At 62.0% G+C, this 21,235-nt stretch overlaps 1 protein-coding gene across 1 annotated transcript in view; it reads right to left on the reverse strand.

Annotated features, from left to right (window-relative positions):
- The window catches only part of SMG6 (SMG6 nonsense mediated mRNA decay factor), a 68,560-nt gene continuing 47,325 nt past the window's right edge, over nt 1-21,235 (reverse strand). Inside the window, exons 14-19 of the mRNA XM_063146631.1 lie at nt 10,918-11,094; nt 9,253-9,399; nt 5,541-5,694; nt 3,233-3,444; nt 2,620-2,701; nt 1-1,509 (exon numbers count right to left, since the gene is read on the reverse strand). Of these exons, the coding sequence (XP_063002701.1) occupies nt 1,379-1,509; nt 2,620-2,701; nt 3,233-3,444; nt 5,541-5,694; nt 9,253-9,399; nt 10,918-11,094 (903 nt within the window). The 3' untranslated portion in view covers nt 1-1,378. The remainder of the gene's footprint in view (nt 1,510-2,619; nt 2,702-3,232; nt 3,445-5,540; nt 5,695-9,252; nt 9,400-10,917; nt 11,095-21,235) is intronic.

Below are 21,235 nucleotides of genomic sequence, written 5' to 3' on the forward strand. Positions count from 1 at the left end.
TTCCCTACTAAAAATTTATTAAGAAAACAACAGGACAAAAAAAATGGGCCCAAGCATGCCCCCCATCAAATCCTGGCAGGTGGAAGCAGGAGGAGGGGCTGCCGGCCAGCTTCCCCCTCCCCCCCCCGGGGACGGATCCCTCTCCTGCTGCACGTGTGCTGCCAGCGAGGGCCTCCATGCTGGGTTGACCTGCCAAGGTGGGAGAGGTCTTCCCCCGTCTCCGGAGCTGCTGGCCGTGGGCTCCTGTCCAGTGCCCAGAGCCCTGGATGCGACTTCCACCAGAAGCAGAGGTGTGCCTGCTGATCAACAGAGGCCTCTTCGAGGCACACGGACTTTCCGGGGGTGGAGGAAGAAGAGGGTGGTCCTGGGTTGCTGACTCAAAGCCCAAAAGCCCTGGGGATGCTGCTGCCTCGGTCCGTTCCCTGGGCACTCCCCAGAAGGCAAGTGGAGGGCTCTGTGGGTGGGTGGGGTGGGGTGGAGTGGGGTGGAAATGCTGGCTGGCCTCTTCTCCCACCCCGTATGCTTTGCGGCAGAAACAGAAGCCCTGGAGCAGTGGACCCCCGCCCCCCACAGGAGCCAGATGTCCATGGCTCTTTACCCAAGCCGTCCCCTGGTGAACTCAAGGGAACCTCCCAGCTCCGCCCGCTCAGCCTGCAATCTCTTCCATGAGGGCATCTGCTTGCCTGCCCCATGAAAGGCCTACAGCCAGAAGGGAGCTATGACCCTCCAAAGCCCACGGCGTGGCACTCTGTCTCTCCTAGTCAAACCAGCGAGGGCACTAGAGAAGGAGCGTGCGGGAGTCAGGGAAAGGAGGACCAGCGAGTGGCAGGGGTGGGCAGAGGGCGGAGGAGGGCTGGGGCAAAAACCTCGGGCTCTGGGCTGGTGGGGGGAGGAAACAGCCGCCCAATGTCTCAGGATGAGAGCAGAGAAGCAAAGATGACAGGCCTGGGCCAAGCGAGCCGGGAGCTTCCCCACCCGAGACAGTGAGATGGGCAGGAGGCTGCCCAGGTGATGTTCTGGGGGTGGGGAATCATGAAAGCGGAGTGCCACATCCAAACTAAGGTCCTTCCCCAGGGCTCCACCTTGGCAGGAGGAAGTGGGTGGGTGTGCCTGGGATACCCCCTTCTGGGTTTCCTCCCCGTCCAAAGACCCAGGGACCCCTACACGTCCGATCCTCCGTGGCACAACTTCCCCGTGGGGACGTGCGCCCCTCACTTGCACCCACAGCACGGCCATTCCGGGTGGGGTTGGAGACGCTGCGTTTATTGTTCAGAGGGGGGTCCTGGGATGGCAGCGGGATGCCCGTCCCTCCACCCCGAGGCTGCCCCCTGCTGGAGGCAACGGCTGCACAGCTCCTGGCAGGCGGCCCCCGCTTCTCTCAGCCCTCCTGTGCCCACCTCAGGAAGGTGGGGATGTCCCTCACGGGCACATTGCGGGTCAGCGCCTTCACACGCAGGTTGCGGTCGTCTGTCAGCAGCACCACCTCCCGCAGCAGCCGGATCGGGTCATCTGGAAGAACACAGGGGCGGGGGGGGAGGCGGTCAGAGCGGCCCACCCGCCGGGCCCCAGGGAGCCTGCGCGGCCGGCGTCTCGGAATCCGCCCTGCCCGGATCCCTCCTTCCTTGAAGGCTTAACAATAAGCATCCACTGCTCCGGCCAGGCGACGAGGCGGAGTGTTACAAACCAGAGGCTGTCAGTTTGTCAGCCCCCATCCGGCATAATCCCCTGACCATCCGATTCCGCCCCAGCGAGGCGTAAACACTCAGAAACGCCTCCTCCGTCAAGCTGACAAGTTAAGCCGTGGGGAATTTGGCCCGCTGGGCGGGACCCTGGGCTCCCAACTGCCCTCACGCCTGCGAGTCCTCCTGCCCGCCTTGGCCACGGGGCTCCGGTGCGGCCAGGAGGGCGGAAAGGAAGGAGGGGGGGGCAGCTCATCCCTGGCCGGGCCCACGCCGCCCTGGGAACGCCGCCCTGCCACCTCCCAGCAGGCCGGAGAGGTTGGGGCACGGTGCCTCTGCATCCCAACACAAGGGCCAAGTGGGCAGCGGTGTTTCGGGAGGGCGGCAGAAGACCCCTGCCACCCCATCCCCTGCCTCTGCCAACCTGATGCCCTCTGGATATGCTGGGCTGCAAGGGCTGTCCCCCCACATCTAGAGGTAGTTTCTGCCTCCCCCACCCCACAGAGAAACCACTTCTGTTCCACCTGACCCCCAAATTAGTCTCATGCTCTGAGTTGCGCTGAAGGGGGTGGGGCTGCGCACCATCTTCCGCTTCCACTTCCTGGTCGGACCAGGCACAAAACCCTTCCTAGGTAGCAGCAGCCACTCTAAAGAGCCCTGTCCAGGAGAAACCCTTGTGGAACACAGCACATCAGAGGCCCCCCGGCCACCTGGCCCTTCGGACTACGACTCCCAGAACCCCTGGCTGGGAATATTGGGTGTCGCCATCAGGAGGGCCCCAGGATGTGAGGCGGGTGGCAGCCAGCCCGGCCTCGGAGTGAATGTGGCCAGGAAGCCCCTGCCAGTGTAAGAGGGCACAGCAGCGCTGGATCTCAGTGTCTCTTGACACTGACCCGCCTGGGAGGGGTGCTGTTGCTCCCACCCCCACGCCATCACACACCTTTCTTGGCTGGCATGAAGTCCTTTGCTTTGTCGTTGCAGTAGTGGAGGCAACACGACAAGATCAAATCATCATTATTTCCCTGAGCAGAAGAGAAACAGGCGAAAGAAAGCTTTTAAAATATATATTAAACAACGCCACGCCACCCTGAGATTCCTAGTGATATTGGGCAGGATACAAACGTTTTAATAAATCAATGAATAACTCAAAAGGGACCAGCATCTTCCTGTGGGCAGCTGGTGGGCCCTGGTGGGATCAGAGTGCTGGAGCAGATGGGCCCTGGGTCTGATCCAGCCTCAGGGCTCGTCTCAGGTTCTTAACCAGAGATGCTGAGCACCGAGCCCGAGACTTGCCGTGCAAGAGTCCGGTTTCCCCTTTGTGGCACAGCACCGCTTAAGAACACCAGAAGCGCTGCCCTGAGGCTGGATCAGGCCGAGGGTCCCTCCAGTCCAGCCCTCTGTTCACACGGCGGCCCACCAGGGACCCACAAAGCAGGACACGAGGGCAACAGCACCCTCCCGCCCGCGTCTCCCAGCAACTGGGGCCCACAGGCTGGCTCCCTCTGCCCTCAGGGGCTCCGCCATTCCCCTGCCCCCCAGCGGGGCTCCCCCACCTGCTGCCTGGAGATGTCCTCGCTGCGGAAGGAGATGGATTCCAGCTCGTTGCCCCGGCTGGTCAGGGCTCGCATGTAGCTGTCACGCCCCTCGAAGCGCGTCTCCAGGAACTCCACGGCCTTGCGGGCGCGCTCTTGCAGCAGGCGGGCATAGCCCCCCACGCGGTGCTCTGACTCAGGGCCCTTGGCCAGCCCGTCCAACTCATTTATGACTAGTGGGGGGGGGGGGAGAGAGAGAGAGAGAGAGAGAGACCGGTTGGCATTTGTGGCTGCAGGGGTGGCAGTAGCTCTCTGCTATCCGGCCTCTCCTGGGGAGCTCTAAAGAGGCCGCCGGGTGAGCTGCTGGGAGCGTGTTTTGGGGGGACCTAAGTCATGTATGTTTACATGTCTGGGGGTCCGTGAGAAAGAGGGCGGCGGAGGCCCACATGCTTCCTAGCACCTCCCTGCCGCCCCCCCCCCCCCAGCACACCCAGCATCCTCTCCCTGAGACAGTTAATCCGGCTGCACTCTGCAGCTTCCTCGCCAAGCGCTGAGATCAAGTGGGAAATATGCATTCCTTGGAGGGGGGGAGGTGAGGGAGTGCAAGGCGAGAGCCTCTCCCAATGCTGAGAAACCCCCCCCCCCCGCCATCTTCCTCGGGGTCTGGTAGTGCTTGCTGATCGCCATTCGGTCCCTGGGCAGCCGCCACCCTGGCTGGGCAGTGCAGGGGGCGACCAGAGTAGGACGAAGGGGGGGGGGGGGGAGAGTGCGCCAAACATCAAACCAGGGAGAGAGGCTAGTACTCCATCCTGAAAGCCATCCCGCAGCCGCGGCCAAGTCAAACAGCCTTCAAAGGGGGAAAGCGTGTTTGTGCTCCTGCCCAGCCTGGCTTCTCCGTTGCGGCAGGGTCCAGATCAGGGAGCACAGAGCAGCGGGGGAAGAGCTGGAGGAGGAACCGGCCCCAGGAGGAGAACTGCTGTTGGAGCTTGGCTCACTTGCTCGAGCCACCTGCAGACCTCTCCTCATCAACCCACTTGCCTTTGACTTCAGGCCCCAGGGCTGGGGTCTGTGTCTTTAGAACCCCTCCAGCACAACGTGGGCCTGTGAGGGGGTGCAAAGGAGCGGCAGGGGCAGGTGGGCTCTGGGTGTGTGTGAAGAGAAGCGGAGGGACGGAAGAGGGGGAGGCTGCTGAGCCTCGGGGCGGGCCTGGGGGCATCTGCTCTCCCAGGGGCTCCAGCAGCCCCCGCTCCCACAAGCCCAGGAAGGTCCAGGCTGCTTCAGGTCCTGAGGGGGAGGCCGGGCCCAGACATCCTGCGGCCTTCCCTGCGAGGGTGAGGGAGCAGGACGGGAGTGTGCCCAGCATCACCCCCCCCCCCCGACCACCCAGCAGGAGCAGCCGCCGCCGCTGCGGCCTGTTATCTGCCAGGGCCGAGTGTTTACCAATAACAGGAACCAGCTTTGCTGAGTCGCCGGACTGCAGCTTTATAAGGAGAAAAGGGAGAGCCAAGTGGGCCCCAGGACACGGGGCCGGGATGAGCGGCCCGCCTCGAGAGCTGCACGCTGGTCAGGCTCTGTGGCGGGGAAACAGAAGCCCCAGCGGCCTGCGTCCAAGCAGGCCCCTCCACCCCAGTCCCCAGTCCCCAGTCCCCAGCAGAGGTCAGCCAGAGGCCCCAAGGGGGAGTGTGCAAGGCAGTGGAGGGGAAACGTGTGAAGGAGACCCCCCCTCCCCGTGCCTTGTCTAGAGCTAGACTGCCTTAGAACATGGAGGATCCATTCACGTCTTCCACTCTCAGAGCATTAAAAAAAGCCCTGAGCATTAAAAAACCCCAAAGGCCTCTGTAGTCCAGCGCCCTGTCTCTGATAGTGGTCACTCAACCATGAGGTTCTCCGGGTGGCCCTGGGCCCCTCAGCCAGCGTTCTTGGGAATAGAAAATGGAAAGGGGTGTGTGTATGTAAACCACAGATGCTCCTTTGGAGGAAGGGTGGGACATAAACGTTAATAAAGAACGGCATATTTTGAAACTGTTTCTTTATGTAAACAGTTTCTGAATTATGCTTAATATTGTATTTTTAAGGTTTAAATCTTTTGTAAGCCACCCAGAGAGATTTGGCTACTGGGGGGGGGGGGATAACGATAACAACAACAACAACAACAACAACAACAACAACAACAACAACAGGCAGTCCAGCTAGGCGAGTGTTCTGTAGGGCCAGTAACATTGATGACTTTGTTCGCAAGGCAGAGAGAACTGCCGGAGGCATGTGGCTGTCCTCTGCTCGGAGACAGAGCCCCGGCCAGACCCGGGTGCCCCCAAAACACCCCACTCACCAATCAGGGGCACCACGAGGATGAACTGCCGGCAGTCCAGCAGCTTGACCAGGCTGCCCAGGTGGTCGATGAACCCGTTGGTGTCCGGGACCAGGAAGACGGGGCGGATCTCCAGCTCCATCTGCCTCACTTGCGCCTGGTCCTTCAGCACCGCCTGTGGAAGGGCGGCAGGGAACCGTCAAGCCCCTGAGCCGCGTGGCTGATCAGCCGGCTTCATGCGCCCTGCCCGCCTCCCACCCGCTTCCCAGATGCTCCCTAGGAGCTGGGTTTGCCTGCGCGTCCTTTCAAAGAAGGCTAAGATGGCAGCAGAGTTTCCGGACACGCGTGTCTTGATGGAGGAGACCATGGTCCGAGAAAGCCTTGGCCAGAATCAACGCATTAGTCTTAAAAGGCGGGGTGTCCGTGCAATCTTAGGAATGGGGGGGGGGAGCAAGTCCAGCCCCCTTTCCCAGGTGGGCACGCCCCCTTCCACCTAACCTCCACATCTCTGGGGGTCTCCTGGCCTTTGTGTGCCCCCCCACCCCATTCCAAGAGGTTGAAACGCAGGAGCTGGACAAGGTGGGATGGGGGGGGGCATCTGGGCCACGCCCACCCTGGGATGCAGCCCCTGAGAGCTCTCCGAAATGGGACTTGGCCCCTGGGCAGCGTTCTCAATTTGCTTCCCCAGAGACCCATCAGTCTCCCCCCGCCCCGGGTAAAGAGATCCGAGGCGCCCTGCGTTTTGCACTGACCCGGGGGCCGCCTGCCTTCAGCAAGGCTTGACGGGAAGAGGGTGGCCACCCGGGGTGGGTGGGTTGGGGGCTGGACGTCACGGTGCGTTCCCGTGGGGAGCCCTCCTCCTCCTCCTCGCGCGCCCGCGACAGGGCTGGCCGATGCCCGGGCGGTGCCTGCGCAGCCTCTTGGCCCGGGCTCCTGGCAGCGGTGAGCAAGGCCTGTGCCGGCCGTCACGTCCCATCCTGCCCCCCTGGGCTGGCCGGGGAGAGGAGGACAGGATGCGCGGGGCTGTGGGAGTGTGCCAAGTCCCCCTCCCCAGCCGCTGCAGCCTGTTCAAGGAGCTGCAGGGGAACTCGCCTCAGCAGGGTTCAGAGGCCGGCGGGGGGGCGGGCGAGTTTGTTTGTGTTTGGCAGCTGCTGGCCAAGAGGGTACGAGGGGAGCGCCGACATCCGGCCAGGCATGAGGGAGGGAGGGAGGGAGGGGGAGCGCGGGAGGGGCGAGGAGGAAACGGGCCTTGGGAAAGCGGGCAGGTCGCTGCTGCGGAGGGCACTCAGGAGCAGGCTGCCTCCTTTCCAAATGGGACAACCAGTCTGGGGAAAAGGACCCCAAAGAAGGAGGCCTCTGAGCACGCGCAGGGCGGCATCACGGGCCTCTCCAGGGGAAAGAGGGAGACGCCACTGTGGTGCCCGCTGGACGGGATGGGAGAGGCTTCCCAGGAAGGGGCAGCAGGGTGGGGGAGAACAGACGGGGGGGACGTGACAGGGCTGGCAAGCGGCAGGTGCCGAAGTGTCCGCGGCCCGCCAGGGCGCTCGCCTGCCGCCGTGCTGGAGCCGCTTGGGCGGGGGTTGCCCTTCCGCGGCTGGCAGGTGGCCGACCGGCCGCACATGTTGGGCCATTGTTCCCCAGCGCGAAGGGTGAGAGGGATGGGGGGCTAAATTTAGTCGGCAGCTTTCTCCCCTGGCTGCAGAGGACAGTAGCTGAACTATTCTGGGCAGGCCGGTCAGAATGGGCCGCCTGCCCCCCCCTGCTGGCATCCCTGGGGAGCAGCTGCCCCTGTGGCCATGCCCAGAAAAAGAATGGGGGCCGCCTGTGCAGAGGAAGAACGTGTCATGGCTCAGGTGGGGATGTTTTCAGCCGCGCAGGAAATGCTGACGGGGCCGGCACAAAGGACTGGGCAGCCGGAGCAGCAGCTGGAGGGCAGCGTGACCCTCCTTCTGGCTGGAGGAGGGAAACGGGAGGAGACACCCCCACCCCCACATCCCCCTCCTGGCCTTAGGTCTGCATCGCCAGGGATTCTGCTCCAGGACACAAGGAACAAGCAGTGCCTCTGACAAAGGTTCAGACAAACCTTTGCCCCAAACCCTGCAGAAAGGGGCAGCATTGATCTCAGCAGCCTCTGACCCATCTGCAGAGGTCACCTTTCCTTCCCTCCACATCCCCAGGAAGACACTCAGCAGAGGGCTCGAGTCAGTGAGCCAAGCTGCAAGCTTTCAAGGCATAAGAAAAGTGCAGAGAGAGGATTGGGGTCTGGGTGCTGTCCCCCCCCCCCCGGGACCCAGATCCCCAAATCTCTCTCAGGCGGCTCTTGGTGGGAGGCGAGGGCGAGGGCAAGCGCCTCCAAGATGTCCCCCTCTGGGCTGCCCTTCTCTTCCTACAGAGAGACCCTGGGGATTGGGGCCTCCGCTGCCGTTCAGGGTGACCCCCTCCCGGTGCCAGTCCCTGGTTTGGCCTGCGATCTCCCAAGAGCTGGGGCGGAATTCTGCTGCCCCGCTAAGCTCTGAGAGGGGGTGGGGAGACCCTGCCATCCCACGATCCTTCTTGCCGCCTGGCCCCAGACAAATGCATCCCATGCCTGTTCACCCCCACGCCCGATCCCCGCAGCGTGCCAGCGACCCAGCCTGTTCCTCCTGGCAGGCACAGGGGCGCGCTGCTGTGGCTGCTGTTGCTGCAGCAGGCAGGCAGGCAGGCAGGCAGGCAGGCAGGCAGGCAGGCGACGGTGGGCCGGGAGCGCAGCAGCGGCAGAGCGAGCGAGCGAGCGAGGAGCGAGCGGTGGTTCTGGGCCTGCAGCCAAGTGCCGGCGGGTACACATGTGCACAGCTCTCCCAGTAGGGCCTTCAGCGGCCCTGTTTTACAACCACCTCGGCTCAGACTGCAGAGTTCACGCATATGGCTAGACAGATGTGTTTGGCTGGCGTTCAAGGCTGGGGAACGAAGAGTTATGGAAGCAAAGAGGGCCCTGGGCATTGCAGGGAAGTTATGGGGCGGGGTGGAGGGAGAAAAGAGGGAGGGGGAATTTCCCTCAGCTGCAAGGAGCCAGCCAGGCCGCGGGGTCAAGAGCAGCGCCAGGCTGCCCGCACCCACCACTTGCGCTGAAGGGTCTGGCCATAGCAGCCGCGTGGGACACATGCCTTATTTGGGGGGGGGGGGTGATGGGGGGGGCTAGAGAAGGAACAGGACTCGACTGGTGCAGTTGCCTTGCAAGAAAGGTGGGGATCCTGGCAGCTGAGCGGAGGACCTGGGCTTGGCTTCTCCACTGGCGTCCTGTTTGGCTCCACTGGTGCCTGGAGGGGCTTTCAATGGAACTATTTTGGAAAGGGAGGGAGGTGAAAAGGAAGGTGGGGCTGGATGGTCTGGGGCTTAGGCCCCGGAGGCTGCTGGCCCCCCACGAGAGACGCCCTGCTTCGGCTGCCTGGCCCTTGTGGGGTCCAGGGGTGACGTCCGTGGGCAGAGCAATGGTGCTGGGGGGGGGGGGGGGGGAGGCTGGCCTCCCAGGGCGTGGCAGGGGCAGGGACCTGGGCGCTCGACACTGCCGACTCTGGAAGCTGCTGGGTGGTGGAACTCTGGCCCCCCACCCTAGGAGAGCAAACCTTCCGGCTCCCTGAAGGGGCAACATGGGCCTCCTTGCTGCCCACTAATTGCTGGGCACACAGAGCTCTGAGCTGGTGTTTCACGCCGCACCCATGGTTGGAGTGCCCCCCCACCCCCACCCCGATCCCACCTGGATCTTGTCCTGGCGGCGTTGCTGCTCGGCCACCTTCCTGGTCAGCGCCTGCTTCTTGGCCCGCAGCTCCCTGATGTCAAATTCTCCGCCGCTCCCTTCAGCCTCGGAGTCGTCCTCGAAGGCCTCGATCTGGATGTCATCCTCCTGCTCGCCGGAGAAGGGAAAGGAGAAGAACCGTTGGGGCAAGGAGCAGCTCGGAAGGAGGCCCTGCTCTGCACTGCCAAATCTCTGCTGCACTTTTTGTTACGCCGACAGCATCTGTTGGCAGGCGGCTTTGGAAAATGCGCGATATGAAGAAACTGACCGTGGAGTAAACGCAACCTCCCCCCATGTCGCACTGCCTTGTCACAACGGATCCTGCACGTGCCTCCTGAGAGGCAGTCTCGCAGGATGGTGACAAGGGAGAGGGCCTTCTCCCGGGTGGCCCAGAACAGTGGAACGCTCTCCCCACCGAGGCCTGCCTGGTGGCACGTCCTGCTTTTCCTCCCCTCCCAGGCGCTTGACCAGCAGGTCTTGGGAGCTTTTTAATGGGTCCTGGAATGGTTTCAATGGTTGATCGTGCAGAATTGTTCTATACCAAGGCACGGCGGTGGGTTTTATATTGTGTTTCCGTGTTGTGTTTTCAGGGGTTTAATCTCTGTAAACTGCCCAGAGAGCTTTGGAATGGAATAAATGAATGAATGAATCCTGCGTTCCCTCACGGAACTACAGTCCCCAGGGTTCCTCGGGAGGAGGTTTGTCTGCCACTCCCTCCCTCCTTCCCTCCCTCCCTCCTCGCAAGAAACGGCTCAACCTTCCCCAACCCACGTCCTTCAGATGTCCTGGCTGGGGATGATGGCAGTTGCAGTCCGAGACACCTGGAGGCCACCAAGTGAGGGATGGCTGAGCTGTTCTGCTCCCCCCCTGCAAAGAAGAGTCTAATTGGAGGCCCAAATCACCAACTACTGCTGGGGGGGGGGGATGCCGCCTCCCCCGCCTCAGCCTGACCTCCTGCGAGGTGCTCCATAAGACAAGCGCGGCCTTGCAGAGCCTGGCAGGGACACTCCGCGCACACGCGCACACACACACCACACACACACACACACACACACACACACACACACGGCCTGCAGAGAACCCCGGGCTACAGGAACAAGCAGGGGCAGAAAAACAAGCGGAGAAATTCCTTAATCACATCAGGATGTGAGAGAAGCAAAGGGAGGGCAGGGGAGGGGAGGGCAGGGGGGGTGAGAGAGAAGAGCCAGCAGCCACAGCCCCTCTTCCTGTACGTGTGTTGGAGGCTGCTGTTTGGCGTTGCTCCCCCCGCCCCCCCCCGCTATGAACTCGATCCTGAGCCTGAACCCTCACCCTTCTCCACCCCCCCTCCGTACCCTGCTCCTCCCCCCCTGCAACCCACCCCTTTCCTGCTGGGCCTGAGCAGCACGTTATTAAAGCGGTGCCCCCTCCCCGCCCGCCCCATCTTTGCAAGGCGCATCTGGAACTCATCGCCAAAGCGAGAGAGCAAAGCTTTCAGGCAGGGCTGGCAGGAAAGGGCACAGCTCACTCCAGAGGCTCTGCCTCGTGCCCCCCCCTCACCGGCTATGAATAGTGGGGGAGTGCAGGCCGGCCCAGGCCCCGCTGGGGCAATTGCCCTCACCCCCGCCCCCCCTTCCCGCCCGGTACCTGATCTTCCAGTTGTTTTCCCTCTTGGCCTGCCGTTTCCTTTCCCATGGTGTCTGGGACGGCGGCCACTGAGACATACTTTCCACCCTTGAATGCCAGCAATGGCTCTTCTTGGCCGCAAAGGGCTTCCAGGAAATACTTCAGCACTGTCACCCTCTTGCAGTCGGCGGCGATCGCCTGCAAAGCCAGGGTGGGGGAGAGAGGAGGGATGGGTGAGGTTGGAAGGCCTCATAGGGGAGCGCAGAGCTGGGTTCGAGTCTTGCCACCTTCGCTGCAGAGCACAGGGCGCCATGGGGCAGGAAGGCGGCAGCCTCCCCCAACCCAGGGGGCCCTCCTGATGGGTCAGACTCAAAATCCCAACCTCCCACAGCCAGCTCAGGAGTCTAACCTGTATGAAGGGCCCCCCGGGTTGGGGGAGGCTGGGATAGGGTGGCCGCTCCCCCCCAGGGCAAAAGGCAAGAGCTGGGCTGTTTGAAAAGTGGTGCTCCCAAAGCCCCGGGTTCTTTGCAGCCCAATTCCCAGCCTGGCACCTGACTGGAAGGTAAGAAGGGTGAGGAGAGATGAGAGCGCGCTTCCCTCCCCCCCCCCCCAGCATGAGAGGACCAAGGTGCGCCTGAGCCTCCAAACAGACTTGGCTCCCAGCACCCTCTGCTCTTTCCACGTCTTTTTCAAAACCCTTTCGTCAGGTACGTCTGTTCCACCTCTGCCGCTCAGAGCAGCTCGTAAGGGGAAAACGCTGCAAAATACAAGGACGAGGCCCGTGGCGCAAGCGAGTGGCCAAAGAGCACCCTGGGCTTGCAATCCGGCAGCCTCCTTGCCACCTGGGGTTTGGCCCACACTTGACAGAAATCCAGCCCGCGGTTCTGTCCTGGCTCTTTTGCCAGCCAGAGGGAGCGAACCTGGCTCTGAGCGAGGGAGCAGCAGGCAAGCCCCCAGACTGCACAGAGCTCTTCTTCAGGCAGGCAAGAGAGTGAGTGCACAGCCTGTTGGGTGCCCTCCTTCCCATTGCCTCCCTCTTCCTGAATGGGGGTGGTGTGACCAGGGAGAAGTGAGAACCGGGAATGCAGGGGGAGAAACAAGCCAAGGCCTCTGCCTGCCACGCTCCGCCCGCTCCGTTGCAAAGGGCAGGTGTCGCAGGGGGCTCCCCCGCCTCTCCCCGGAGGCAGATCAGCCAGGAGGAACCCCTTGGAGAACTGAGCCCCCCCCCCCCCCGGACGCAGGCCTATGCTTGCTAACGCGGCCGACCGGTGGGCGCACGGCCCGTCCCCTCCTAAGCCCAGGGAAGGCAGCAGCCGGAGCAGGAGGCCTCGTGTGCCCAGTGAGTCATTGCTGTCAGGCGAGGCAGCTCTGTGGTGCCCAGCAGAGGAAGCAGCTACACTCCCCTCCCCGACGCCCACTGCCAGCTTCCTCTCTGCGGGTTAATTGGAGCTGTGTGGCGTGCAGCACCATCAGCTGCCTGACCCCGCAGTGACCGCCCTGGCCCCGTGCCCCTTCCCCAGCTACTGCCGGAAGCAGGGGATGCTCCGTAAGAGGAGGAGGAGGAGGAGGAGGAGGAGGAGGAGAGGGGCTGGATCTGGTTGCCCCATAGCAAGTGTGGGCACATGGGTGTGCAGGCAGAGACAGGCTGGAGGGATCCGGGGGTCACGTACCACAGGATGCATCTCAGCATCGCCAGGCATCAAAGGTGGGTGTGGGGAGGGGGAGGAAGGGTGCTCAGTCGCGCCCCAATCTGCTGGCACCAGCCTAACCCCACCCCAGCTGTAACTCTGAGGCTGTCCTCCAGGAGCATCGCGGTTGTTTCCCGACACACCACATTCCCGATCAGGCACTCTGTCATGTTTTTATGCTGCCTTTTGGCATGTGGGCCCTGGCCGGGGAAAAGGCGCTCACCCCGTATGGTGTCCCTGGCCAGGGCAGTGAAGCGGAGCAGCTACTGGCACCCCAGGGTGGTGTGTGGGGGAGGGGAAGAGGGAGAGCGGGGGGGGGGGGGCGTCGAACATGGCTGAAGGCACTCCTGACAACACCGGCCGGGAAAGGGCTCTCGCAACTCCTTTGCTGGCACAGGCCCCGCGGAGCACTGGAGAAGGGATGGGAATTTCCAAGGCAGGAGGAGGGGGGGACCATTGTTGAGGGATGGGCCTTCCTTTAGGAAAGACTCCGCCGTGCTGCCGAGGGGGGTGCCACGGTCTCGGACCATGCCATCAAAAGCCCCTCTTTGTGCCGGGCTGGTTGAGCAGCAGCTACATGCAGCCTCTGCCGTGCCGGAGCATCCCCAGGCCTGGGGCAGTGGCGCTTTCAGTGTGGACACTTCTGCCGTGGGCTGGCCCCTCCCCTGCTGGTGTAAAACCCCTCGGCTGCTGCGCTCAGGCCCACTTGGGGGGCAGCTCAGGGCACCCCCGGAGGCCGTGACGAGACTCTGGGGATAAAGCCAGTGTGGTGTAGTGGCTAAGGTGTTGGGCTGGGAGTCGGGAGATCCGGGTTCTAGTCTCCACTCAGCCATGGAAACCCACTGGGTGACTTTGGGCCAGGCACAGACTCTCAGCCCAACCCACCTCACAGGGTTGCTGTTGTGAGGATGAAGTGGAGAGGAGGAGGATTACGTATGCTGCCTTGGGTTCCTTGGAGGAAAAAAGGCGGGATATAAATGCAATACATAAAGAATAAAGCGTGGAGCCTCCTTGGGGCTCGCTCTGTGGCATGGCATGTTCTATGACAGCCTCTACGGCAGGGAGGAGAACTTGCAGCCCCTGCAAAAGACATCTGGGGGCGACACTTGCAGGCTGTGGTGCAAAGAATTGTCCAAATCCTGCACTGCCCCAAGTCCAAGTCCTGCCCAATCTCCCCCAGTTACACTCCTGATGAGAGGGGTGATACCTGTCCTGCTCATCCTGCCACTGCAGGCAACCAAAGCTCCACACCTGCCATTGCAGACGGCACACATTCAAACCTCTCTCTCTGCTGCCTTAAGGGCTAGAAACATGCTTCTTCTTTTTAAAACAAAAGCCAGGATTCTGCAGCGACAGGGAATGGGGTCAGCCAAAGGCAACCTCAGTGCAACAGGAAGAGCCGGCGGCAGGCAGGCAGCCCGGGGACTTCGCAAGAGCAAGGGGAGGGAGGGTGCTTTCACTTCTAGCCAGGGTGCCGAGCGGCTCCCCAGGGCTGCCCCAGCCTGGCCTGGTGGCATTTCCTAATCTGGGCATTTCACAGGGGCACCAGGGGCACGCCGGAAAGGCCAAACACTCAGTGCAGAAGAAGAACAGTCAAGGTGTGGCGGGGAAGGAGGCACAGATCCGTCCTCTCTTGCACTCCAGCTGGGCTGCTCACACACACACACACACACACACACACGCGGTTACACGCTTCAGCATGAGCTCGGTCTTGGCGAAACTGTGGGCCAGACATGACCAGCGCTGGTGGAATTGGAGCAGGCCGGTTCCAAGGAGACCCGGAGAGGCGGCACCGGTGTGTGTGTGTTGAGGCGAGGCGAGAAAGAAATGGGGAGCGGCTGAGCTCAGGGAGTTCACGGACGGGTTGATGGGCTCCCTCTGGCTCAAACGGGCCATCCCACATTTCAAGGAGCTGCAACGCCACACTCAACAGGCCTCCGAAATCTGTGGAGAACGCAGCTGCCTGTGTGTGTGTGTCCCCTGCCCCCCCCCTCAAATCTAAGATCTCGATCAGTTAGCTCAGCATTTCCAAGCCGTCCAATGGAGGGGGGGGGGAAGCAGGGAGGGGCCCACAGCCGGCCAGCTGCAGCTTGGGTGTATTTTATTCCGCTGCCCGTGGCCAGGCGGGATTGCTCCAGATGAGCCTCCTGCCTCTCCACGCGGGGCGGGGGCCAGCACAGAGACGTGGTTTTCCAAGCATGGTCTTCCTGCTTTGGATGCAAACACACACACACACACACACACACACACACACACACACACACACACACCGTTTTCTGCCAGCTGCGTTCCTCCCCCTGCACGGCCAGGCAGAAATGCACGATACCTGCCACAATCCTCCCCCCTCCCCCAGCTTTATCCCATAATACACCTCTCTCTTTTCATCAACAACCATCAGGTCACGGGCCCAACGGAGAGACAGCGGGGCCCAGAAGTGGCCAGCGCGTCAGCGTCAAACTCCACTGGCTGGGTGGGTGGGTGTCGAAACGGCAGAGCCAGAAACGGCCAAGCTCCGCGTCTACCGGAGGTCCCTGCCCCGAGGGGGAGGGGTGCTAAAACCAGCCCCCCGCCCCCATTTTTCTTCTTCTTTATTCGCTGGAAACATTGAAAAGCCAACTAGGGCCACCCCAGGCACTGAACAGCAACAGCAACCCTTCCTCCCGAAGGGGCTGAGGCTCCGGGGAACGCAGCCATGCTTGGTCCTGGTGCCGCTCCCTGGCACCACCGGATTAGGGCCGGGAAAGGCTCCTGTAAGCTGAGAACAATTTCACATTCGTTGAGAGGCACGTCAGAGCCTAGGAGGCGTTCACGTCAACATTCCCACCGGGTCCGGGGAGGGGGGGGGAGGGAGAATGACACGACAGCGCAGAGAGAAACCAAAGAGACCTGAGTCCGTCTCAATCCGCCTTCGCCCCTCTGGCTTGCTTGGGTCACCCCCACCCCCACCTGCCCAGGCAAAATGAAAATGGCTTGCCCTAGCAAGAAGCCAGTCCTCATGAGGGTGGGGATGAGCTCTCGCTCTACTCCAAGGAAGCCCAGCCGGAGACAGCAGGCTCTCTTTCACATCGTTCCCTCCTAGTGACCCTGGTCTCCAGGTGCAAGATCCCCCCTCGCCCCCCCCCCCCGCCCCAGCCAGAGGCACCCCTTTCTCCTCAGGAGGCTCCTTGAAGTGAATCCAAGCAGGGCAGGGACATCAAAGCCCTGGCGGCTGCAGCGGCTCAGGGGCCCCTCCCTCCAGGAACACGCGGGGACTCGGGCTTTCAAATGCAAATTCGCTCAGGGTTTCAGGGTGAGCATCTATATATTAAAAACACACATCACTGGTACGGCTGGTGTGGAAGGGGAGGGGAGGGTGGCCCGGAGGCACCTTGCAGACACACAGACAGGCATCGCGAGCGCTCGGGAAGGCTCGTTCGTCACTTGGCCTCTCCTCGGTGTGATCCGGGCCACGGGGGCCACAGCCCGCCTCGTGGCCACTGAAGAACCCACCCACCCCGGCCGATGGTGTGTCCCGGGGGCCTTAGAGGGGGAAGAGAAGCGTTTGTGCCACCCAGGACAGACCCCAAGAGGCAGAGGGGGTGCTGACTGCCCGGTGCGCAGCTACGCCCCAAGGCTCACAGGCTCTGGCCAAGGGCGGCTACCCACCCGCCCAGCTGGGTTTCTCCAGGGGCTACCGCTGGCCACGCTTCTCCCTCTCCTCAGCACACCGAGCCACGCATTCCTTTAATTTGATGTAATTATCCCCTCGGAATTGCCATACGCAGCCTCGCGGGATCCGAGGCAATTAAGGGGAGATAAATTTCGTTTCATGGAGCAAGCTGTCAAACGGATGAAGCAATCTCCTTCCCCCATTTGAAGTGGGGAGCTCTAGGTCATGCCTGGTTTATTTGAACCAGTGCCATCGCCTCCAGCGGCCGATCTGATCTCCCCACTCCCTCTCCGCCTTCCAACGGCAGGGGCATCGCCGCGAGAGAGGACACTTGGCTGGCCGCCAGGGCTTCCCCAGACGGAGTGCCGAAAGAGGCTGCTGGGTGCCCCGATCCACATCAGGGAAGAAGCGCCGGGAGGGGGAATGGCGTGCTCCCATGGCCGTGGGGAGAGGGGCATTCTAGGTCCTGGGGTGCTGCACAGCAGCAGTCCCTCGCCCTCCCTAGCTGGTGTCCATCCTGCAAACAGCTGCTGGAGGAGGAGAGAAAAGCCGGGAGTCCTCCAAGCAGCAGCAAAGAGGATGCTCAAAAGCAGACACTCCGACTTTGACCGGCTGTCCAGGGCCGTCTTCCCCTTCAGCTGCGACCTGAGCCTTTGCCAACCGGAAATTGAACCTGGGACCATCTGTGTGCGAAGCAGGGGCTCTGGCCCCTGAGCAACTGGTCCACGGCACCGTTCCCCACGGGGGCGGCACATGCAATTAACCTGCAGAACTCACTGCTGCGAGAAGCGGACGGTAAAAAAGGTTGGACCAGGATGTTGATAGAACAGCCTCCCATTCCCTGGTGTCCTCCAGAGGGGTTGGACTGCAACTCCCAGCATCCCCCAGGGTGATGTCCGAGAGCACCCGTCACTATGGGGTCTCATGTCTGCTGTGAGGGGCTCTCCCAACTCCACCACTTAAAGCAAGTTTTCCAGACTTTCCACTGCATTTCACAATGAAGGTGCCTCCAGAGAAGGCCCCGCTGCTTCTGAGGGGCGCTGTGGCAAAGCCCACCAGAGGCGGCTCGCCGGAGAGGGAAACACGAGTGCGTGGGCATGTGTGCTTCCTGAGCTCTCCACATTGCAAAGGAAAACGCCAAGCCACTGCCCCCTTCTTTCTGACCCTGGGGATGGGGGACTAACTGGCAAACTGAGGCTTCATTAGGCCCCACAATCCTGAGCCTTCTGGGAATCATAGAATCATAGAATAGCAGAGTTGGAAGGGGCCTACAAGGCCATCGAGTCCAACCCCCCACTCAATGCAGGAATCCACCCTAAAGCAGCCCTGACAGATGCTTGTCCAGCTGCCTCTTGAAGGCCTCGAGTGTGGGGAAGGAATGTCCTGCAGAAGGGCCGGGACACGCCGGGCACTTTCTCCTCTGTTCCCTTCACGGCAGCATCAGGGGCTTGAAGAGCAGCAGCCCACGTCCTGGGGTTTGCTCTGCACTACGCTCTGCACCCTGTTTGCCACCTTCCCCGCCCACTGGCCCCTCCGCCTCACCTGCGGCCAGGGCAGGAAGGGGGCTCGAGGGATGCCACCCTGGGGAAAAGGGGTGGCAGGCGAGAAGACACTGCTCCCTTTGGGAAGGAAGGCAGGCTGAGCCCTCGACCGTCCCGTGCCCAGCCACAGAGAGGCCTGGAGGGAAGGTGAGTGGCCGGCCAGCCCCTGAGATTTGCTCCCAGCCACTAATCCTGCTCCTGCTCAACGGGCCCCTTTCCTGCCTCGAATGCCCCCTTCGCCACCTCATCAGCACACGGGAATTCCCTAATGGACTTTCCAGGCCGCCAGGAAATGCCCCAAGGGAGACACCTGCGCCGGCCTGTTGGGCAGGGAGCCTGCATGTGTGTGTGTGTGTGTCACGAGCGATGAGGGGCCTGGCCAGCTCACAGGCTGCCTCGGCAGGAGCTGCAGCCCCTCCCTGCCCCATTTTGGGGAATGATGGGGGTTGTAGTCCAATATATCTGCTAAGTGTATTTATTTGTTTGCTCATGAATGACACCATACTTTGGAAGGAAAGAGTCAAAATCTCTAGAGGCAACGCAAGCGTGCACGGCAACAGAAAGGTGGGTGGGCAAGAGAGACCTCTCCTAAGATGGCGCCTGCCATCATGAAAAAGACAGGGGGCCCACTTCAGCCCCCAAAAAGTCCTTCCTGTGGCCGGCTTGAGCAGACAAGCCAGAAACCAACGGCAGCCCGCTCCACAGCCTTTTCTGCTAATTGCAATGTCTGGGCTGCCCGTGCTGATGCTTACATAGCCAGAAATGCATCCCCACCCCCACCCCACCCCATAACAGGAGGCACTGGCAGGCTCAGGGATTTGCAGAAATTCAAAGTAGAAATCCTAGAATGGTAGCATTGGAAGGGGTCTAAGAGGCCATCAAGTCCAACCCCCTGCCCAAGGCAGGAATCCACCCTATTAATATAAATGAGTGTGGGAGGGTGGCCCCCAAAGCAGACCAATGGGAACAGAGCATACTCCATGGCCAAGGAATATGGGGAGGAGGGGCAGGGGCCACGGAGTCTTCTGACCACGCTCCACACTCCGCCCCCTCCTCTCATCCGGCTGTTTTGCTATGAATGTCGAAGCGGACAGGAAGCGGACAGGGTGGGGTGGCAGACTCTTCTTGGAGCCCCTCCCTGCCAGGCCCAGCCGGGGAGAGGAATCTTTCCACCTGGGGAACGGTGGGCTTCTGCATTCCTGAGAGGGGGACCAGGCCCAGCCCTCCTCCTCCTCCTCCTCTCACAGGCGCTGCGACCCCCGAGTGCGCAGAGGCACTCGGCCCAGGCGCCCCCCCCGGCACACGGTCCCCCATGCGTCATCGCACCTGGGCGCGGGGCGGCCCCGCTGCCCCCTGGCGAGAAGCGGCGCTGCTCCTGCCCTGCAGGGCCGTTTCCTCTCCCCGTCTACCTGCGCAGCTGCTTCCTTCCTGGAGGCTGCGGCCCCCAGTGGGACTCAGCAGGCTTCTGTAGGTGCTTGGGAACAAGACGGAACAGACATCGCTCTTCACACCTGGCTCTGAAATTACAGCACGCTGGAGCCCGGCCAACGCAAGCTGGCAGCGCCCCAGCTCCGGCGGACATCCATGACGCGGCCCCACAGCCGCTCCGACTTTCTGCAAGTGGCGGTGCCCCCCCCCCGCCCCGAAACCGTCGGCAGGCACCGGAGGCTGCCAGGTGGGAGCTGTTTCCCCCCTGAGTCCCTGCCCCGGACGGACAGACGGCTCATTCAGCCTCCCCACTGCCATCCCCCTCGGAGACGCACTTGCTGAAGTTTCCTCCAAGGCTCCTCTCCTTTGCTTCAAGGCAGCACTGGGCTTGTTTGCCCAGGTCACACTGGGCTCAGCTAGGAAGTCATGGGCTTGGGTGGGCAGGCTTTTCACCCTTGCCCTCAGGCCATGCTCAGAGGCTACGCTGCTCCCTGGCAGTCCGTGAGGGACGCCTCATCGATGCGTCCCCCTGGGCTAACCAGGCCAGTGGCTCAGATCCCTTCAGGCGCAGAAGGGGACAGGGGTGTGGTTGCCACCTTGGCCCCTCCGACAACGACGGGCAGGCGACACGCGGCCTCAGCCTGGCCGCAGCACCGGGACCCTAGGCTCTCTGCAGTGCCCAGGGGTGGGGGGACCGGGAGCAAGTCAGGGGAAAGACTGGGCACAGAGCAGGTTGGCCTAGAACAGGGGCAGGCAGAAGGCAGCCTGGGACGACCTCTGGGATGAGTTGCTGTCAGGCACTTCTGACTCCCAACGACTGAACCACTGCAACCACGGGGAAGTCAGCTGCGGGAAATGGGCATTTGGGGAAAGCAGGGGCTGCTGGAGGGGCGCATGGAAAGGGCACTTCGGCTTGGACCTAGTACTGATGGCCCATTCCTGGACGGAGCGTGGCCTCTTCAAATGCTTAAAAGGTTGTCACACAGAGGAGGGCCAGGATCTCTTCTCGATCCTCCCAGAGTGCAGGACACGGAATAACGGGCTCAAGTTAAAGGAAGCCAGATTCCAGCTGGACATCAGGAAAAACTTCCTGACTGTTAGAGCAGTACGACAATAGAATCAGTTGCCTGGCGAGGTTGTGGCCTCTCCCACCCTAGAGGCCTTCAAGAGGCAGCTGGACAAGCATCTGTCGGGCATGCTTTAGGGTGGATTCCTGCATTGAGCAGGGGGTTGGACTCGATGGCCTTGTAGGCCCCTTCCAACTCTGCTATTCTATGATTCTATGATTCTCTGCCTGGCGCAGTTCTGAGTCTCTTCTTCTGCATCTGGCTGTGGCTGGATCCCAGGTGGGAAACTGGATCCCGGCTTGGGCCCAAATCCTGCCTGCCTGGGGTTGCAATCTGGTCCCTGAGATTCCTTTTCCCCTGACCACTAGCCATGGTAACAGGTTGACCCGCCTCTCCTCGGGTGCCGTTCCGGGCAGGAAGAGCTTGGGGCTACAACAGGCACACACTGGGGGGGGGGGGCATTTGGGCCCCCGACCCCTTTGGCCCGAATGCCCCACAGATGAGAGAAACGCACGTCTTGCTCGGACCTCGTGGTGCTTTTGTGAGAAGGAGGCCCTCTTGGCTTTTTAAATAGGCATTTGAAGTCCTTTAAAAAAACACCAACACCACCATGTGTCAGCTTAGGTGAAGGCTCAGGTTTCAGGACACACCGGACTCTATTAACCCTTTCTCGCCTGTACCTTGCTAGCTGGGCCACGGCAGGTGCTAAGAGGCAGCAGGGTCTCCCCTGTGGAGCTCCAGCTGTGCCTACTAGGCCTGTCTGCGGTCGGGGGGGGGGAGGGAACCACGACAACCCCTGATCTGGAACTGGCCTCTGTGGAGGCACAGGAAGACGCAGAGGGGAGGGGCCCCAGTGCAAAACGGGCAGCCGTCCCCCAGCCCCGCTTTGAGAACACGGAACCAAGGGCCGGCCATGGCGTGGCAGCGGAGCCCCTCTTGGCAGGCAGAAGTTCCCCGGGTAGATCC

This window comes from Elgaria multicarinata, chromosome 22 (genome assembly GCF_023053635.1).
Source record: "Elgaria multicarinata webbii isolate HBS135686 ecotype San Diego chromosome 22, rElgMul1.1.pri, whole genome shotgun sequence".
In the NCBI taxonomy this organism is placed as follows: domain Eukaryota; kingdom Metazoa; phylum Chordata; class Lepidosauria; order Squamata; family Anguidae; genus Elgaria; species Elgaria multicarinata.